Source organism: Microcaecilia unicolor, chromosome 7 (assembly GCF_901765095.1).
Source record: "Microcaecilia unicolor chromosome 7, aMicUni1.1, whole genome shotgun sequence".
Lineage (NCBI taxonomy): Eukaryota > Metazoa > Chordata > Amphibia > Gymnophiona > Siphonopidae > Microcaecilia > Microcaecilia unicolor.
This window is the reverse complement of record NC_044037.1, coordinates 308,121,855-308,141,026: the sequence shown is the minus strand read 5'-3', so window position 1 is coordinate 308,141,026 and position 19,172 is coordinate 308,121,855. Positions and strand designations below refer to the sequence as shown.

The 19,172-nt window shown below is 46.6% G+C and overlaps 1 protein-coding gene across 1 annotated transcript in view; it reads right to left on the bottom strand.

Moving 5' to 3' along the window:
• Positions 1-19,172, bottom strand: part of PTPRN (protein tyrosine phosphatase receptor type N) — a 124,529-nt gene that overhangs the window by 16,620 nt on the left and 88,737 nt on the right. Inside the window, exons 21-22 of the mRNA XM_030210892.1 lie at positions 3,148-3,201; positions 1,491-1,555 (exon numbers count right to left, since the gene is read on the bottom strand). Of these exons, the coding sequence (XP_030066752.1) occupies positions 1,491-1,555; positions 3,148-3,201 (119 nt within the window). The remainder of the gene's footprint in view (positions 1-1,490; positions 1,556-3,147; positions 3,202-19,172) is intronic.

Genomic DNA, 19,172 nt, shown 5'->3' with positions numbered 1-19,172 from the left:
GGTTCCACGTTAGGAGTCACGGACCAAGAAAGGGATCTAGGCATCATCATTGATGATACTTTGAAACCCTCTGCCCAGTGTGGAAAACAAAAGTGAGGACGTTATAATGTCTTTGTATAGCTCCATGGTGCGACTGCACCTCGAATATTGTGTTCAATTCTAGTCGTAGCATCTCAAAAAAGATATAGTGGAATTAGAAAAGGTACAGAGAAAGGACAGGAAAATGATAAAGGGGATGGGATGACTTCCCTTTGATGAAAGGCTAAAGCGGCTAGGGCTCTGCAGCTTGGAGAAAAGACGGCTGAGTGGAAATATGATAGAGGTCTATAAAATAATGAGTGGATACTGTTAGAGGGTGAGATCAATGATAGAGAAGAGGGCGTTAAGGTACCCTCTGGGTAGGATGCCTAGAACTTATAATTATGATACAGTTGAGTATTGTTTACATTAAAATTGTAATTTACAATACTGGGGTGGGGATAAAAATGGTTAAAAGGCTGATGACAGATGGCATTATTGTTTGTATTGCATGCATTCTCATATCTGAAGAGTGTATCATTGCAATTTTGGATGTACATACTTTGGTTTGTCATCAGTAAAAAATGTTATATCATAAAATAATGAGTGGAGTGGAACGGGTAGACATGAATCGCTTGTTTACTCTTTCCAAAAATACTAGGACTAGGGGGCATGCAATGAAGCTACAAAGTAGTAAATTTAAAATGAATCAGGGAAAATATTTCTTCACTCAACGTGTAACTAAACTCTGGCATTCATTGCCAGAGAGTGTAGTAAAAGCAGTTAGCTTAGCGGGGTTTGAAAAGGGTTGGTTGGCTTCCTAAAGGAAAAGTCCATAGACTATTATTAAAATGACTTGGGGAAAATCCACTGTTTATTTCTAGGATATGCAGCATAAAATGTCTTGTACTTTTTTGGGATCTTGCCAGGTACTTGTGACCTGGATTGGCCATTGTTAGAAACAGGATACTGGGCTTGATGGACCATCGGTCTGTCCCAGTATGGCAATACTTATGTACTTGTGTAAAGACAATGCCGTCCTTTGAATGGCTCCCATCATTTTTTTTTTGTTACATTTGTACCCCACGCTTTCCCACTCATGGCAGGCTCAATGCGGCAGGCAATGGAGGGTTAAGTGACTTGCCCAGGGTCACAAGGAGCTGCCTGTGCCGGGAATCGAACTCAGTTCCTCAGTTCCCCAGGACCAAAGTCCACCACCCTAACCACTAGGCTACTCCTCATGTCTATACCTACCTCTTCTCCTTGTGATGGTGGCCTATAGATCACACATATAGACAGTACTAGTAATGTAGGGCACTAGGTGTTGAAGCAGGTCTAGAAATGTACATGTGGATGTACCCAGAATAAAGAAGAGGCAAAAAGGAGAGATGTACTGATGGTAGGGTATAGGTATGGAGACATTTCAGCGTGGTCTCATGTAGCCATCCTGCGAGGCCAGAAACTCTTCTCACCTTTTGCCATTCGGTTTAAGACCATGTCGATTAACATATAGGTTCCTGTCCTTCCAGCGCCTTCACTGCAAAACACAAGAAGAGGACTTAAAAAGCTGTTTCTGAACATGAGAAATGTCTCTTCCAAGGCATGCTCTTGAATATGAGCCAGTTGTGCAACGATGTCCTTCACGTGTTATGCAGACTTAGAATGGACTGTTCTGTCTGAGAAGGCTCCAGAATCACCAGATCTTTTAATTCACACTTCTGTCTCCAGATCTCCCCACATCTTGCCTCTCACCCCTTCAACTTTCCTTCCCCCATCCCATCTCTCTCTCTTTTATCCTGTCTTCCAGGATTCATCTCTCTCATCGGTCTCTCTCATCTCCACTCCAGTTCCCCCATGAGTCTCATGTCCATTTCCCTCTTATCCTGTCAGTTTTACCTTATCTTCCAGTCCCCCAAGCTTGGTCTTTCATTTATGAGAGCAATAGTATAAGATGGCATATGCACTTATATGGTGAGAAGGAAGTGTAGCTGAAGGGAGGAGAGAAGGAAAATGAAGTGAATGAAGATGAAGAGAGAATGAGGAGCATAGTGGAAGGGGTAAAGGCACAGGAGGAGAATGAGATGGTATGAGTGTCACGAGGAAAGAAATGACGGAAAGATAACCATGATGAGAAGAGGCAGGCATGGGGCTAAGAGGAGGAGAGGTAGCAGCAGGGAGGAGGAATGGAAGGAAGAGACAGCAGTGAAGACTGGGTAAGGTGGAAGGGCAGACATGGAGAGGAAGAAGAAAGTAACGAGGAGAGAAGATGATGGAGGAGCATCTTCAGAGGTGGGCAGCAAGGAGAAATCAGGAAGTGACATAACTGCAGGGAGATAAAATGGGATAAGGGAAGGACGGGGAGAAAAAGGGATGAGGGGTAGCCATGAGGAGAGGAAGAGGAGGAGTGGTAGCAACAGTGAAAGGAGGAAACATGGGGGCAACTGTGGAGGAAGAAATAAAAGAGAGAGGGGAAGCTGTACAGAGAGAAGGGGTAGCAGTGGGAATGGAATGGAGTGAAGGGGCAGTAACAGCAGAGGAAGAAGTGGAGGGGAAGCAGTGAAGAGAGCAGGGAGTGAAGAGGCAGCAGCAGCAGAGGAAGAATAGGAGGGGAAGCATTGGAGAGAGAGCAGGGAGTGAAGGGGCAGCAGAAGAAGAATAGGAGGGGAAGCATTGGAGAGAGAGCAAGGAGTGAAGGGGCAGCAGAGGAAGAATAAGTAGGGAGAGCAGGGAATGAAGGGGCAGCAGCAGAGGAAGAAGTGGAGGGGAAGCAGTGGAGAAAGCAGGGAGTAAAGAGGAAGCAGCAGAGGAGGAGGAGGAAGAAATGCCATGGAAAGAGGAGGGCAAAGCAGAAGTGAGATGACAGGCTGCTTTGCTTTCTTTGCCTTGCACCACACTTCAGACTCCTCTACTGTTCTGGGGTTATGCGCTTGGAAGCACCTATGACTTTTTATACTGGGGGAGGCTGGCACTGTGGCCACAACCAGACCTGGAAACTGAACTGGGAAAGCGGATGGTGGAAGACCATGCAGATAAAGCATGAATCTCCTGGAAGATGTGGATGACTTGGTCTATCTCCAGCGATGAGGAAGTCCTACGTTTCTGTAAGGCACAGACTAGACCCTTCTTTACCTGCAGTGGATTATAATAGGGCAGGAACGACCTCGGTAACACTTGTTCACTTTCCTGGAAGTAAAGAAGAAAAGAGATCATGAGGTTAACAGGGAGCAGGAGAAGAGGAATCTTGTACCTTAACACTTTCACCCAGAGGACAGTCCTAATCGTGACACGGCATGAAGTAATACAGCACAGGAGGATCAAAAGTAGACTGAATGCCATAGGAATACTTTGGATTTTGCTTGACTATAGTGCACTATTTCTGTTGGAATGCTTTGATTTGGCAAATAAAGCCTCGTTCCACAAAGAATGTTGTATTTTCTGTCCTATGTATATTGTAGTTCTCTTTTGGGCTTTGTGTGTGAACTTACTTCCACCCCACTTCAGAAGTTTCTACTGTGAAGCAGTATATCAAGTGCTAATAAAACTTGAAACTTGAATGTCGAGATCAGAATTGAAAGGCTCAGGTCGAGATGTACTCAATTCCATAGTAACATAGCAGATGACGGCAGATAAAGACCTATACGGTCCACTCAGCCAGTGGTACTTTACAAACGGCTCTGCTGAACACAGAGCCTTTTGTAAATTATATATAAGAATGTAAAGGAGTGCATGAGCATTGACCAGCACGTGAAGCTGGACAGCCACTTTACAAATATACATGTGGAAAAAGATAAAGCGGCATCAACCCTGCACTTGTGATTTCGCAGTTTCCAAAGGTGAGTGGCACCGCGCTCCACATGCAGCTGTCCTGTTTTACAAAGCTAGATGTGTAAGTGCATCAATTAAGAAGCAGGGCTGCAATTTAATTTTTTTTAATTTATTTTGGAGGTGGAAATGAACAATGTGAAAAATAAGGAGAATTACTTCCTTAATTCCTCGTGAAACGAGCATTTTTTAAAAAGCTGTCTGCCTCTGAGCTAGTGCAAAACTCAAATGAGGAAATTTGTTCCCCATATACATGTATTCCTATTTAAAAAATGGGCATACACATGTAGTAAATATTTGGTCTGCTCGAACCACACCTTCATATCATCTGTGTGGTATGCATCTCAACATGACATGTTTATGTGATCTACGAATGTCAATGCTGCTACTTACGCAAAGAGATGCTTATAAAATTAGCACCACTGTGTGGGAACAGTCTGGCTTTGACACACTCTAGTGCTGTATCAGGATAAGCAAGCCATATTCTCACATGTAGGTAAAGTCATCCCAGGGGCGTATCTGGACTCTGGCGGTAGTGGGGGCCAGAGCCAGAGGGAGGGGGCACATTTTAGCCCCCCCCCCGGCACCACCGATCCCCCCCCCTCGCCATTTCCGGACCCCCCCCACCACTGCCAGACCCCCCCCTCGCCACCAATGACACTCTCCACCCCCTCCCGCCGCCGCCAACCCTCCCCCGCTGCTGTCACTTACCTTTGCTGGCGGGGGACCCCAACTCCCCGCCAGCCGAGGTCCTCTCTTCCATGCAGGCTGCAAGTTGCAATGCTTCCTGTTCTTCTGAGTCTGACGTCCTGCACGTACAACGCGCAGGACGTCAGACTGAGTTCCAAATTCTGAGTCTGACGTCGACGTCAGACTCAGAAGAACAGGAAGCGTTGCAACTTGCATCCTGCATGGAAGAGAGGACTTCGGCTGGCGGGGGCTTGGGGTCCCCTGCCAGCAAAGATCGGCGACGGGTTGGTGGCAGGCGTGCGGGAGGGAGGGGGAGGTGGAGAGGGTCGATGGTAGGGGGGTCCAGGGCAAAATCTGCGGGGCCCAGGCCCCTGTGGCCCCACGCAGATACGCCCCTGAGTCATCCAAGTTGCCAGGTGCGGAGTATTAAAAAAGTTAGTATGCCTTTAAGAGCACATGCAGCGTCCCCACCACAAATGCACGAGTACCTTCCCACCCACAAGAGCACAGGACCACCTGCTGTGAGGAGAGGATGCGCGATTTGCAGCTCCTCACATTGCCTAGTGCGCAAATCATCTTTTCAAGCAATTTGTGCCTTCCCTGGGAGATTTTTCTTCTTTTTTTTGTTTTGTGCCTTTTTTCTCCTTTCCTTTATTGTGTTAGATAATTTCCCCCACATTTTAAGCTTTGGGGAACCTATTAGATGTCATCTGGGTGATGCCAAAGTTAGTTCTGTCTCTGCTTTCGTGGACAATTTGATCTAGTTTGTGGCAATAGGCGCAGACTCCATAGGTGCTGTGGGTGCTCGAGTACCCCCAATACTTCACCCGCCGGAACTGGAAGTTCCCTTTGCCAGCCCGACCTGCCTGGTGCTCACCCTCCCTCAACAGTCCTCCGCTGGTCCGCCCTCACCTTCCTGCATGCCGTCCAGAATTTTAAAAGTCATCTTACCTCGGGTTCCTGGCGGCAGCAGTGAAAGGCGTGCAGGCTCGGCGCTTCAGCCTTCCCCTCTCTCTCTCTCAGTTCTGGTCCTGCCCTCAATTCCTGTTTTCACAAGGGAGGGACCAGAGCTGAAAGAGAGAGAAGGGAAGGTTGAAGCGCCGAGCCTGCACGCCTTTCACTGCTGCCGCCGGGACCCCGAGGTAAGATGACTTAAAATTTGGAACTTGGAGGGAGGGAGGGAGGGGGCCTGGAACTCGGAGGGATGGGGGAGGGGGACCTGCAACTTGGAGGGGGGGAAGAGGGGGGAGGAGGAGGTGGGAGGGAGGGGGACGGGGCGAGGAGGAGGAGGAAGGAGGGGGAGGGGGGAATGCACCACCTGTAATAATAATAAAAAAAATTTCAGCACCCCCAATCATTTTGAAAAGTTGGCTCCTATGGTTTGTGGGACTTCCATTCCAAATTCCTCAGCCCCAAAGGTGCCAATGATGATGCATTCCACTTGGGGTGGGGAGCTTTCTTAGATGGGCTTCACACTCAAGGTGCTTGGTCATCCCAGGAAACTGATTTCCACATCAACCTTCTGAAGCTACAGGCAATCTAGAACACTCTAAAGGCTTTCAGAGATAGGCTTCTCAACCAAATTGTACTCATTAAACCAAATTGTACTCATTCAAATGGACAATCAGGTTGCAATGCACTACACAAACAAGCAAGGGGGCACGGGATCATGCCCACTGTGTCATGGGGCCATCTGAATGTGGCACTGGGCAGTACAGCATGGGATGCTCCTCAAGGCCACTTACCTTGCTGGGAAAGTCAACAGCACTCACTCAACATCGGCGTTGCCCACGAGATATTCAGAGTGTGGGGCACCCCCTCAGTGGATCTCTTTGTCACTCAGTTCAATAAGTCCCTCAGTTCTGTTCCAGGCCCATGACAGACTAGCGTCAGATGTCATCGCCCTTCATTGTGGGACTGGTCTTCTGTATGTGTATTCTCCTATTCTTCTTGTGGGGAAGACTTTGCTGAAAACTCAAGCAAGACTGGGGGGAAGCGGTGCAAAGAAAAGCTACAAAAATGGTATGGGATTTGCGTTGCAAACCGTACGAGGAGAGACTTGCCGACCTGAACATGTATACCTTGGAAGAAAGGAGAAACGGGGGTGACATGATACAGACGTTCAAATATTTGAAAAGTATTAATCCGCATGCAAACCTTTTCCGGAGACGGGAAGGTGGTAGAACTAGAGGACATGAAATGAGATTGAAGGGGGGCAGACTCAAGAAAAATGTCAGGAGGTATTTTTTCATGCAGAGGGTGGTGGATACGTGGAATGCCCTCCCGCGGGAGGTGGTGGAGATGAAAATGGCAATAGAATTCAAACATGGGTGGGATAAACACAAAGGAATCCTGTTTAGAAGGAATGGATCTATGGAATCTTAGAGGACATTGGGTGGCGACGCCAGTATTTGGAGAATAAAAACAGTGCAGGGCGGACTTCTACAGTCTGTGCCCTGAGAAAGGCAGGGACAAATCAAACTCAGAAATACATATGAAGTATTACATACCATGTAAAATGAGTTTATCTTGTTGGGCAGACTGCATGGACCGTTCAGGTCTTTATCTGCCGTCATTTACTATGTTACTATGATCCTGATTACTACATATTGGCCCAAACGGATCTGGTTCCCCCTTCTTATGGAGTTATCCTGCAAAGAACCCTGGAGATTGGAGTGTTTTCCAATCCTTATCACGCAAAACAAGGGATCTTGTTTACATCCCAACCTCCAATCTCTGGCCCTGGATATTGAGGGCTTAGAATTTGTTTCCTTGCATATTCCTGAAGGTGACTCCAAAGTCTTGCTGCCTTCCAGGAAAGATTCCACTAATAGGTGTTACACTTTCCAATGGAGGAGGTTTCCTTTCTGGTGCGAGGGCAGGGCCCTAGATTCTCTCTCTTTCCCTACACAGACCCTGCTTGAATACCTTCTACAACTTTGAGTCTGGTCTGAAGACCAACTCTGTAAGGGTTCTCCTCAGTGCAATTAGTACTTACTATCACCATGTAGAGGGATCTCTGGACAGCTTCTAGTTGTTTGCTTTTGACAGAGGCCCCTGTCAAACCTCTGCCTGTGTCACGGGACCTCAACGTCGTCCTCACCCAGCTGATGAAAGCTCCTTTTGAGCAACTCCTGTCATCTGAATTACTTGACTTGGAAGGTCTTGTTTTTGGTGGCTGTTACTTTAGTTCGCAGGGTCAGTGAGCTTCAGACCCTAGTAGTTGATCCACCTTACACTAAGGTGCATCACAACAGAGCAGTTCTCTGAACGCACCCTAAGTTCCTGCCTAAAGTTGTGTTGGAGTTCCATCTGAACCAGTCAATTGTTCTACCAACATTCTTTTCCAAACCTCATCCCACCTTGGACTGCACGCGAACATTGGCCTGGAGCGGACTAGGCCCTACAGACAGTCCACCCAGCTTTATCTTTCTTTTGATCCAATCAGGATGGAGGCTGTCATTGGGAAATGCACGATCTCTAATTGGCTGGCAGATTGCATATCTTTCACCTATGTACAGGATGGGCTGACTCCTGAAGGTCATGTCATAAGTACATAGTAGATAAGTGTTGCCATACTGGGACAGACTGAAGGTCCATCAAGCCCAGTATCCTGTTTCCAAAAGTGGCCAATTTAGGTCACAAGTAGCTGGCAAAATCACAAAACAGTATATTTTATGGTGCTTATCCCAGAAATAAGCAGTGGATTTTCCCAAGTCCATTTTAATAATAGCTTATGGACTTTTCTTTTAGGAAGCTATCCAAACGTTTTTAAACCCCGCTCAGCTAACTGCTTTTACCACATTCTCTGGCAATGAATTCCACAGTTTAATTAGACGTCGAGTGAAGAAATATTTTCTCCGATTCGTTTTAAATTTACTACTTTGTAGCTTCATTGCATGACCCCTAGTCCTAGTATTTTTGGAAACAGTAAACAAGTGATTCACGTCTACCTGTTTCACTCCTCAGTACTTTATAGACCCCTATCATATCTCCCCCTCAGCTGTCTTTTCTCCAAGCTGAAGAGACCTAGCCGCTTTAGCCTTTCCTCATAGAGAAGTCGTCCCATCCCCTTTACTGTTTTCGTCGCCCTTCTCTGTACCTTTTCTAATTCCACTATATCTTTTTTGAGATGCGGTGATCAGAATTGCGCACAGTATTCAAGGTGCGGTCGCATCATGGATCAATACAAAGGCATTATAACATTCTCGTTTTTATTTTCCATTCTTTTCCTAATAATACCTAACATTCTATTTACTTTCTTTGCTGCTGCACCACACTGAGAAGAGGGTTTCAAAGTATCATCAACAATGACTCCTGGACCCCTTTCCTGGTGAGTGACACCTAACGCAGAACTGTGCATCACATAGCTGTAGTCTGCGTTCCTCTTTCCTATATGTCAAGGCTCACAATGTCAGAGCTATGGTGGTGTCGGTAACTCATTTGAGGTCAGCGTCCATTGAAGAGATTTGCAATGCTGCAATGTGACTTAAGTCCACACATTCACATCCCATTACCCCCTTGAGCAAGATACCCGACACAATAGTCAGTTTGGATAGACAGAGCTGCAGAATTTGTTTGGGGTCTAGAATCCAACTCCACCCACCCCCCCAGGCCGATTTTGATCAATTCCAGGCTGCACTCTCACCATGGGTGGAGTGACAGTGGTCGTGGGCCCCTGGGTAGTAAAGGTCATTGGGCCCACTCCCCGCTGCCCCACCGCCACCTCCCTTCGCACACTACAGCCCCCCTTCCCCACTGCTGCAGTTACCGCCCTTCCCACACACCCTGAGCCAAAGTGGGCCCTCCTCTTTCCTACCTTGAAGGGCCCTGCTGGTCTAGTGGAATCTTGGAGAATAGGAAAGAACCCCAGTCTTTCCTGCCCTCTATTGCTACTGTGCTCGGCGCTGCCTTGTTTTAAAAATGGCTGCTGAGACTTACCACAGTAGCCTCGCAGGTCTCAGCAGTCTCAGCAGCCATTTTGAAAACACGGTGGTGCCGGCGCTGCCAGGCAGAGTAGCAGCAGCGGGCAGGAAAGAGTGGGATTCTTTCCTGCCCCTCAGAGGCCACTAGACCACCAGACCACCAGGGCCCTTTCAAGGTAGGAACGGGGAGGGATGTAATGTGCGGCAGTGCCGGCAACCAGGAAGAGCCTCTGAGCCCCTGACTCTCACACAGTTGTATATAGTTTCAGGTTAATTAGCATTTTGACCTTTGCTGTTGTGAGGTTCAATTGACCAATGGTTGCTGTTTTTGGTTAGCCTGGTAGCGAGGGATTCCCATATGTGAGAATATGGCCTGCTTGTCCTCTGAGAAAGTGAAGATACTAACCTGTAGCAGATGTTCTCTGAGGACAGCAGTCCATTCGTTCTCACATACCGTCCCTCCTCCCCTTGGAGTTGATTCCATACTTTAGTATTGTACTGCTGGTCCCACGCTCTTGTGGAAGGCACTCGCGCATGTCTGATGGGATGCTGTGCGTGCTCTTAAAGGCATACTAACCGTTTAATACTCCGCACCAGGCAACGTGGATGACGTCGCCCACATGAGAGAAATAATGGCCTGGTCTCCTCAGAGAATACCTGTTACAGGTAAGTATTTTCTCTTTCCTGTGCTAATGAGCTGGATGTGGCAAGTTGTGTGAGTGTGAGAAGGGGCTCAGTTTTTTTTATATCCCCCTTTGTTTACATTCAGCCATTTTCTCATTATGATTGTTATGAAGAGAAAGCACAGTAAGCAGAGGGCTGTTTCACAGAAATTTAAAAAAAAAAAAGAATGAGAGCTGATTATAGCAATTGCAGTACATGAAAACGTGGAAACCAGCCGTTTCTCTCCTTAGTACTCTGAGAACAAATATTTCAAGTCTGATGTTACACTCACCGCTTCCCCAGAACTGCTGAAATTAAAAGCTGAGAAATACAGAAAGGGTCTCCAGCCCCTGCCCCTCGGATGCCAGCAGGAGGCAGGAGAGAGAGCGTCGCATCGTGATGCGTGCAGCGAGCACACCTGCCAGTGATCACTTTTGCGACTATGCAACTGACCCATGATTACTAGCTGCAAATCACAAAAATGACACTGACAGCTGAGAGAGGAAGCGTGACAAGCTGGAGACACAACTGCTGAGATACACTCAGAGAAGCAGCCACAGAGAAAGAGAGAGCGGCATTTAGTCAAAGAGACAGCCATGGAGTACAGAGTCTCTGAAAGAGACAGCCAGTCACAGAGGTAAAGTCAGAGAGACAGCAGCAGGGATAGAGTGTTACCTGTAAAAGGCAAGTGTCTGCAGAAGGATCATTCTAGAGGCATAACCACAGATGTATATTCAGAGAGTTAATATAAGAGAGACATGCATTGACACACTAGAGATACATCTGTGATACAAGAGACATGTCCATGGAGCTACTATCGGAGGGGTAAAATCACAACGCTACAGCCAAGCCTGAAAGGTCTCCTAGCTGAGAATACACAGCTGTGGAAGAACTAGAGAGTTATTGCCAGAAGACACATCTGGAAAGATGTTATCCAGCCAGAGAGAGACAACCAGGACCTTCCAGCTGAAGGACACACAAGCCCCTATTTATTAAGCTGTGTCAGTGGCATTCCTAGGGCGGGGGGGGGGGGGGGGGGCGGTGGGTGCGGTCTGCCCCGGGTGCATGCCACGCGCGCCTGTCCTCCGTTCGTTCCATGCTTCTTCTCTGCCCCGGAACAGGTTACTTCCTGTTCCGGGGCAGAGAAGAAGCATGGAACAAACGGAGGACAGGTGCACGCAGCACCCCCCCCTTCAGCGGCTTGCACCCGGGGGTGGGGTCCTTTCGCTGGGGGGGGGGGTCCGCGCTGCATCTGGGGGGGGGGGCGCTGCACCCGGGGGGCGGGGTGCATCGGCGATCCGCCCCAGGTGTCAGCCCCCCTAGGAACGCCACTGAGCTGTGTGAGGTAAATTTCTTTACATGCATTATGCTGCAAAAACAAAAGCATAAAAGCAAAAACAAAAAGAAAAAAAATCTGAGTTCAACATGCAGTAAAAACAATTGGCTGTGTCACATGCAGATGAATCAAAAGCTCATTATTATGCAAGTGGATTAGTGTGGTTGGCCCTACCCTTACCAAGTCCTGTTATTTCAAGCAAGTTAACTCTGAAAGTCTAGATAATACTCTATGGGCAGCATCTGCTCACTGGGACATGAACCAGTGCTCTGGGGGTCATCTTAAAGGGGCCAGAGTGTCCTGGATAAAAGGAACAGGTCCTGGGCGATGTTCTCTACCCTGTGCGGGAGTCCTTCAGCCATATCGTTGCCAGTGGAAGGTAGCGCTTTCAATCGCTCTGGAGTCCTGCAGAACTTGCCTGTCCTTCACTATTTAAAATGTTGATATTGAAACAGCACCCCTGCTGATAGGAATTTATTTATTTCACAATTTATAAACCACTTACTGCTCTATCCTTCATACTAGGCAATGTACAAGCGTAACATACATAATAAGCAAAAATAACTTTAAAACCTTGCTCAAGTCATCACAAACATACATGAACAAAACGGACATCAAATCAGCAACCAATCCAGTTCACAAATGTTCAGTTAAAAAGGACAAATGAAGATCAAGTTTATCATGTTAGGCAGACAGGATGGGCCATACAGGTCTTTATCTGCCGTCATCTACCATGTTACCATCTAAATTCAAATCCATAATCCAGTATCAGGCATATTTTAAAATAATACAAAACCCTACAAGTGTCACTCATACTCTACTATACCATGAGAGCAATAATTTCCCAGAATCACACAAAAAGGGCCTAAGAAAAGGCTGCACCGAAAACACTGTGGTGGGCAGTAAAATATGAATACATCTATTAGAAATAGGAACAAATCAGATTAATACGGAGTGGTCAAGTGGTTAGAGCACTGGTCTTGCAATCCAGAGGTGGCCAGTTCAAATCCTGCTGCTGCTCCTTGTGATAGTCACTTAACTCTTCATTGCCTCAGGTACAAACTTAGATTGTGAACCCTCCTGGGACACAGAAATATCCAGAGTACCTGAATGTAACTCACCCAGAGGCGTAGCTAGGTTTTGACGTCTGGGGGAGCAGACTTTGTAAAATAGGCGCCAGACATGGGCATAGTTTGACTGTTTCATTTTGGGGGGCAAAGGGTGTGGCTTGGCACATTTGCATATCATTTGCATATGTACATCTCATACATATTCGTTAAGGCCATTTAAAAAAACACACACACGCACCAGACTAAAATGCTGAATATGAAGCCAGCATATCAAAAACAATAGGGCCAGACACTTTATGAAATAACACAAAACCCTACAAAAAGACACTCAAAATCTATACAGAAAACTTAACACACAAGAGCCCTAACTCACCTATGAAAATACCCTGGACCCTAGAGCACCAATATACCTGCTACTGGAAAATGGAACAAGCTGGACTGTTACACATTCCTACACAAAACACTACATGCTAGCAGAATCAGTCACCTTAGTCACATATGCAGAACACAGACAGACCCTCATGTGATACAAAATAGGGAACCACAAAAAACATGCCCACAAAAACTGAAATAGAGATCTCTTCAAGAAAGCCAGACTCTGTAAGCAGTGCAAATACTGGTAAAAGAGAAACAGAAACGTATTTTCTCCTGTACTCTGCAAAATACAACAATACGAAAAAAAATGTACAAATTAGGCACATCTTAGTCCATAAAAAGCATTAAATAAAAATAATGTTTTGTTTTCTACCTTTGTTGTCTGAGCATTCTGTTTTTCTAGTTGGGCTGGTCCCAGTCTCTTTTCCACTTTTCATATGTCAGTCTTCTCCTAAATTCTTTTCCAGGTTGGCTTTTCCATTTCCTTGCTCTTCTCTTATCTTCTTCCTGTCCTTCTCTGCATCTGTCTGGCACTGATCTTTCATTTTATGTTTCCCCCCCCCCCCCCCCCCCCCCACTTTTCTCTTACTCTTTATTCTTTAGTATCCATCTACCTACTGGCTTTGACCATCTCCCTATCATTCCCTTTCCAGCACTCCCATCCCCCCCTCTATCTCTCCCTTACCCAGTCTCCTAAGTTCTTCTCCCATCTTTCACCCACTTCATAAGTGTTTTTCTGATTCTGCTGCTATCTGTCCTCTTAACTCCGTTTCCAGGGCTTCCTTTCCATTTATTTCTTTACTTTCCTCCTTTCTTCTTCATTTCTTGCTCTATATCCATAAGTAAAAGCTGGGTCCTCCGCAGACTTGACTGCCCAGTGGATCCAACTTCTGCCTATTTTCTCCATCCATGTGCAGTTTTTCTCCTCTCTTCTTTTTCCCTCATCTCACCTCCTTCCTCTCTCTTCCCTCCCCTCCATCCATGTCCAGCATTTCTTCTCTCTCCCCTCCATCCATGTGCATCTCCTTCCTGTCTTCCCTTCCCTCCATCCATGTCCAACAATTCTCTCCTTGCCCTCCCCTCCATCCACCCATGTCCAGCAACCCTCCTCACTCCACTGCCCTCCCCTCCATCCATATCCAGCATTTCTGCTCATTCCCCTCCATTCATGTCCAGCACCTTCCCTCTTTCTCTCTCCATCCTTCCACCCATTACCCTCTCCCGATCCTTCCGTCCATTGTCTCCATCTCCCCTTCCTTCAAGACAGTTCTCTCTCTTGACCCTTTTCCATTCAGCATGTCCTCTCTCACCCCATCCTTCCAGTGTCTTTCCTCTTTCCCTCCCTACCAGCGTCTTTCCTCATTCTGCCCCCTCCTTCCAGCATTTTTCCTCTTTCTCCCTCCTTTCATCCAGCCAGCATTTCTCAGTCTGACAGCTAGGGTCTCCCCCAGTTTCTCCCCAGCAGCTTCTCTCTCTCTCTCCTGCCCATGGCCCCTCTTTCTCTCCCCATCTCTTTCTGGCTCTCCCCTGCTCCTTTCCATGGCCCCTCATTCTCTCCCCATCTCTTTCTGGCTCTCCCCTGCTTTTTTCCAAGTCCCTGGCTCTCCCCTGCTCCTTTCCATGGCCCCTCTTTCTCTCCCCATCTCTTTCTGGCTCTCTCCTGCTTTTTTCCATGTCCCTGGCTCTCCCCTGCTCTTTTCCATGGCCCCTCTTTCTCTCCCCATCTCTTACTGGCTCTCCCCTGCTTTTTTCCATGTCCCTGGCTCTCCCCTGCTCTTTTCCATGGCCCCTCTTTCTCTCCCCATCTCTTTCTGGCTCTCCCCTGCTTTTTTCCATGTCCCTGGCTCTCCCCTGCACTTTTCCATGGCCCCTCTGTCTCCCCATCTCTTTCTGGCTCTCCCCTGCTTTTTTTCCATGTCCCTGGCTCTCCCCTGCTCTTTTCCATGGTCCCTTTTTCTCTCCCCATCTCTTTCTGGCTCTCCCCTGCTCTCCCTCTCTCTCCTCCTACCGTTTCCAGCCAGTGGTCACGTTCTTTTCTCTCCCTCCGGCCCGGGCCTCTACAGCAGCGCTGACAGAAGAAGAAAAAGAAGCACGGAGCCGCAGCAGCTTTCAGACATGCGCTGTCAGCTCTGCCAGCCTCTGCCCCTGGAACGGGAAATTGACGTCACGGGGCAGAGACCGGCAGAGCCGACAGCGCATGTCTGAAGGCTGCTGCGGCCCCACGCGCTTCTTTTTCTTCTTATGTTATATTGGCTGATCAACGTAGGTCTGGTTCCTGGCTGCCGTTGCGCTGTTCAACAGAAGCGGCGGCAGCGGAAGATTTCGTCGGGCTATATTTGGAAAAGGAGGTAGGCGGGGCCACGGCGAAGGTCACAGGTGGGCTATGGGGCGCCTTTGTAATAGGCGCCGTTTTTTGAAAAATCGATTTAGGGGAGCGACCGCTCCCCCTGTGCCCCACCTAGCTACGCTTCTGAACTCTCCTTGAGCTACTACTGAAAAAGGTCTGAGCAAAATCTAAATAAATAAAATAAATTGATCCTGCACTGACATTCAATGCTAGTAGAATACCTGGTCTCTTGTACACACGAACCCTCAAATACAGAATAAGTAACTAAAAATAGAGGTATGTAGACAAAAATTAAACTGAACACTCAAGAAGCCAGACTTTGCACACAACACACAACCAGAGAAACAAGTCTGTCCCCTCATACTGTGCAAAATATAAAGACTGCAGGTGTACATTTCAAAACCTGACATTCCATATATTACATTACAAATTAAGGGGTCCTATGCTAAATGCTAAAATGTCCATTTTATACCTGTGGCTTCTTTGCACTGGGGGCCCCTAGATATGGTGGGTTAGGCCTCCGAAAGCCAACTAAAAAATGTATTAACTTAGGGGCCCTTTTACTAAGACACCACTGGACATGTCCACAAAATGTGGAAAAATGTCCCTCGTTCCCCACAGTTGCGCCAACACTGGGGGGATCCCACGTTATATATTCGGACTACTTTTGTAGGGGTAATGTACCATCGATAAAACATCTTGTACCCATCTTCCACCTTGAATAAGTTTTTGAAGACCTTATTGCACTGGTGTGTAGTGTAAGTCTCTGACAAAATACCTTCCCACTTTGTGATATATCTCTGGACCGGAGCCTCATCTTTTAATAATGCTCGATACAGTCTTGATATACCCTCCCCCCTCCCTGTACCAGAGGCCATAGCCTGCTCCAAAGAGGTGTCAGCCAAAGCAAGCTCCTCTTTTGTCTTATTACTTATTGCAAGTAATAAAAATAATCTCCCGGAAGCAGCCCAAACTCTGTTCTCTGAAGGTCAGAGAACGACAGGAGTTCACCCTCAACCCCCACCTGCCCCAGGGTTCGTAAACCTTGTATATCCCAGCGTGCATATGTCTTATCAAGGAGCCGCGGGGTGAATTTACAAGCATACTGTATTGGGGTATTTAAATGATACTGTCGCTATTACGTATGGTCACCCACATGGATAAAGGAACTCTTAGGATAGTTCTTGTGGTAGAAAACATCAGGGAGTGGGGAGCCAGGGTAACGCCCACAATGGAATTAGTCCAAAGGCCTGTGCATCCATTCTGGTCCACGGATTATCAATACCCTTCTGCCAATGTGCCACAATCTGTATCAATGCTGCCTGATAATATAATTCAAAGTTAGGCACCCCCATACCCCCATCTACCTTTATCTGATACAATATCCGACGACCCACTCTAGGGGCTTTGCGTTTCCAAGTATAAGCAAAAGCTTTTCACCTAAGGACTTCAAAAAACAAGCAGGGGACTTGTAATGGAATAGCTTGAAATAAGTACAACTGCTTCAGAGGACTGTCATCTTAAGAGCCGAAACCTGACCTAACCACGATATCTGTAAGCTCTCCCAACTATCGAGATCTGAGAACAACTCCTGCAACTTATGGGGAAAATTTGCCTCATAGATCTTCGTTACCGTATTTGTCAAATACGCCCCTAAATGTTTAATAGATCTAGATGCCCACTGAAAAGGAAAAGAGAAATTTCAGTGGTAGGACATCCCCTGGCTGCATAGTCAAGTTCAATACGTCCGACTTTTGCAAATTTATCTTAAACCCCAAGTCTGGGACATAAGTATCCAAAATATCTACTGCTACTCATAGGGAAGTCTGGGGGTTTGTGAGCATAAGTAGTATATCATCTTCAAACAGCATAAGTTTGTGGGTCACCCCTATTGTAGATTGCCCCTACTTAATGGGATAGTGGAGAGACGAAAAATTTGGGCTGGGAGAGCTCTGAGTTCAAGCATCAGCCTTGAATGGTGACATCACTTCCTCCTCCTGATGTCTTTAAATGAGGAAGCAACTTCCCATAAAATTATTTAAACCCCTGTCATGAAAAGAAAGAAAACAGCAGTGAACAAGAGAAGGAAAGGCAGGGTGTAGGGATAAGAACTCGGACTCCTCCTAGTATCTCTTCTCTGCTCCAGATCAAATTAAATTTGCTGTTTCTTTTTTGAGCTTAAAACCTTACATGAAGTGCCCCTCTACTCAACTGACACAGGAGCTGGGAGCATGTGACGGGTCTCATATGCAAAATATATGCACATTGAATCTCTCGTGAAAGAAGTACAAGAACTAAGAGATGAGGTGGAAAGACAATCTCCAGCAAAAGGAAAGGAGATGTCCTCCAGGAAGAGGACAGCTGGACTCACATCACCAGATCCTGCAAAATCAACCACCCAACTCCAACTTATGTTGAACTGAAGAACCAGTTTGCAGCCCTAGAGGTAGAAGAACTGGCAATATCTCAATGACAAGAGGAGCCAAAGCTCAAAAATCCCAAAGCTTCTGGATCAGGGATGAATAAAAAGCGTAAGGTAGTGGTGATTGGTGATTCTATTCTGAAATGTACAGAGATGCCCATCTGCTGACCAGATATATGTCCAGGGAGGCGTGCTGTCTGCCTGGTGCCAAGATTTGAGACATAGCAGAAAGTTTGCCGAGACTCGTTAAGTCTACTGACCACTATCCTATGCTGCTCATTCATGTTGCACAGATGATACTGAACATATCAAATATGACTTCATGGCTGTGGGACAGAGGGTGAAGCAGTTAGGGTAAAGACCAAATGAGGGAAACTCGCATCCTGGAGCTGAATGTGTGGCTGCGTGGATGGTGCCAATGTGAGTGCTTCAGTTTCCTAGACCATGGGATGATTTTCCAAGAGCTATTCAGCAGAGATGCTGCCCATCTATCAAAGAAGGGATGAGGTGTTTTCTGTAACAGACTGGCTAATGTATTAAAGAGGACTTTAAACTAAATTCACTTGGGATGGGTGAAAAAAAGCCTCAAAGTCATTAAAAACCCTCAGGAATTTAAGACATCTAATACCTCCACAGAAATAATATCTGGAGAGCCTTGTATACCAATGCCTATAGTATGGGAAACAAATAATCAGATCTAGAGACTCTAATGGCAGAAGCCAATTTGGATTTAGTGGCGATCACAGAGATGTGGTTCACGGAGAACCATGACTGGGGATATAGTTATACCTGGTTATAATCTATTCAGGAAGGACAGCGTGGAGGAGTGGCATTAGGGGTAAGGAAGAAGCACTGTGGGTTAATCTGGAAAGAGGGAAAGGAAAATGTTTTTACACTGGTGTGATATACAGGCCTCCTTCAGAGTCAGAAGAAATGGACAGAGATTTAATTGATGACATTCACAAGATAGCTAGGGAAGGGGAAGTACACAACGGATAGGTGATTTTAACATGCTGGATGTTGACTGGGGCATCCCCACTGCGGGGTTGTCTAGAAGCAAGGGGATCTTGGATTCTCTACCGGAAGAATTATTCCAGCAGTCATTAATGGAACCCATGCGGGATGGAGCTATTCTAGACCGGGTGCTTACAAATGAGGAGAGTGTTTCTGATCTTACGGTGGGTGATCATATGGCATCTAGTGACCAGCGAGTGGTGTGGTTCAATATTAAGTCACAGGAGGACACTGAAGGTTCTTGAATTCAAAAGAACTAACTTTGCCAAGATGGGAGAATATCTCAAGAAATAATTAGTTGGATGGGGACAGCTGAAGGAAGTAGAACAGCAGTGGGCAAAACTGAAAGGAGCTATTGTAAAGGCAACAAACCTTTATGTTAAAAAAGTACATAAAAGTAACAGGAAAAGAAGGCTGCTTTGCTTCTCAAATGTAGTAGTTGATACAGTGAGGGAAAAGAGATTAGCCTTCATAAATTACAAGAACATAC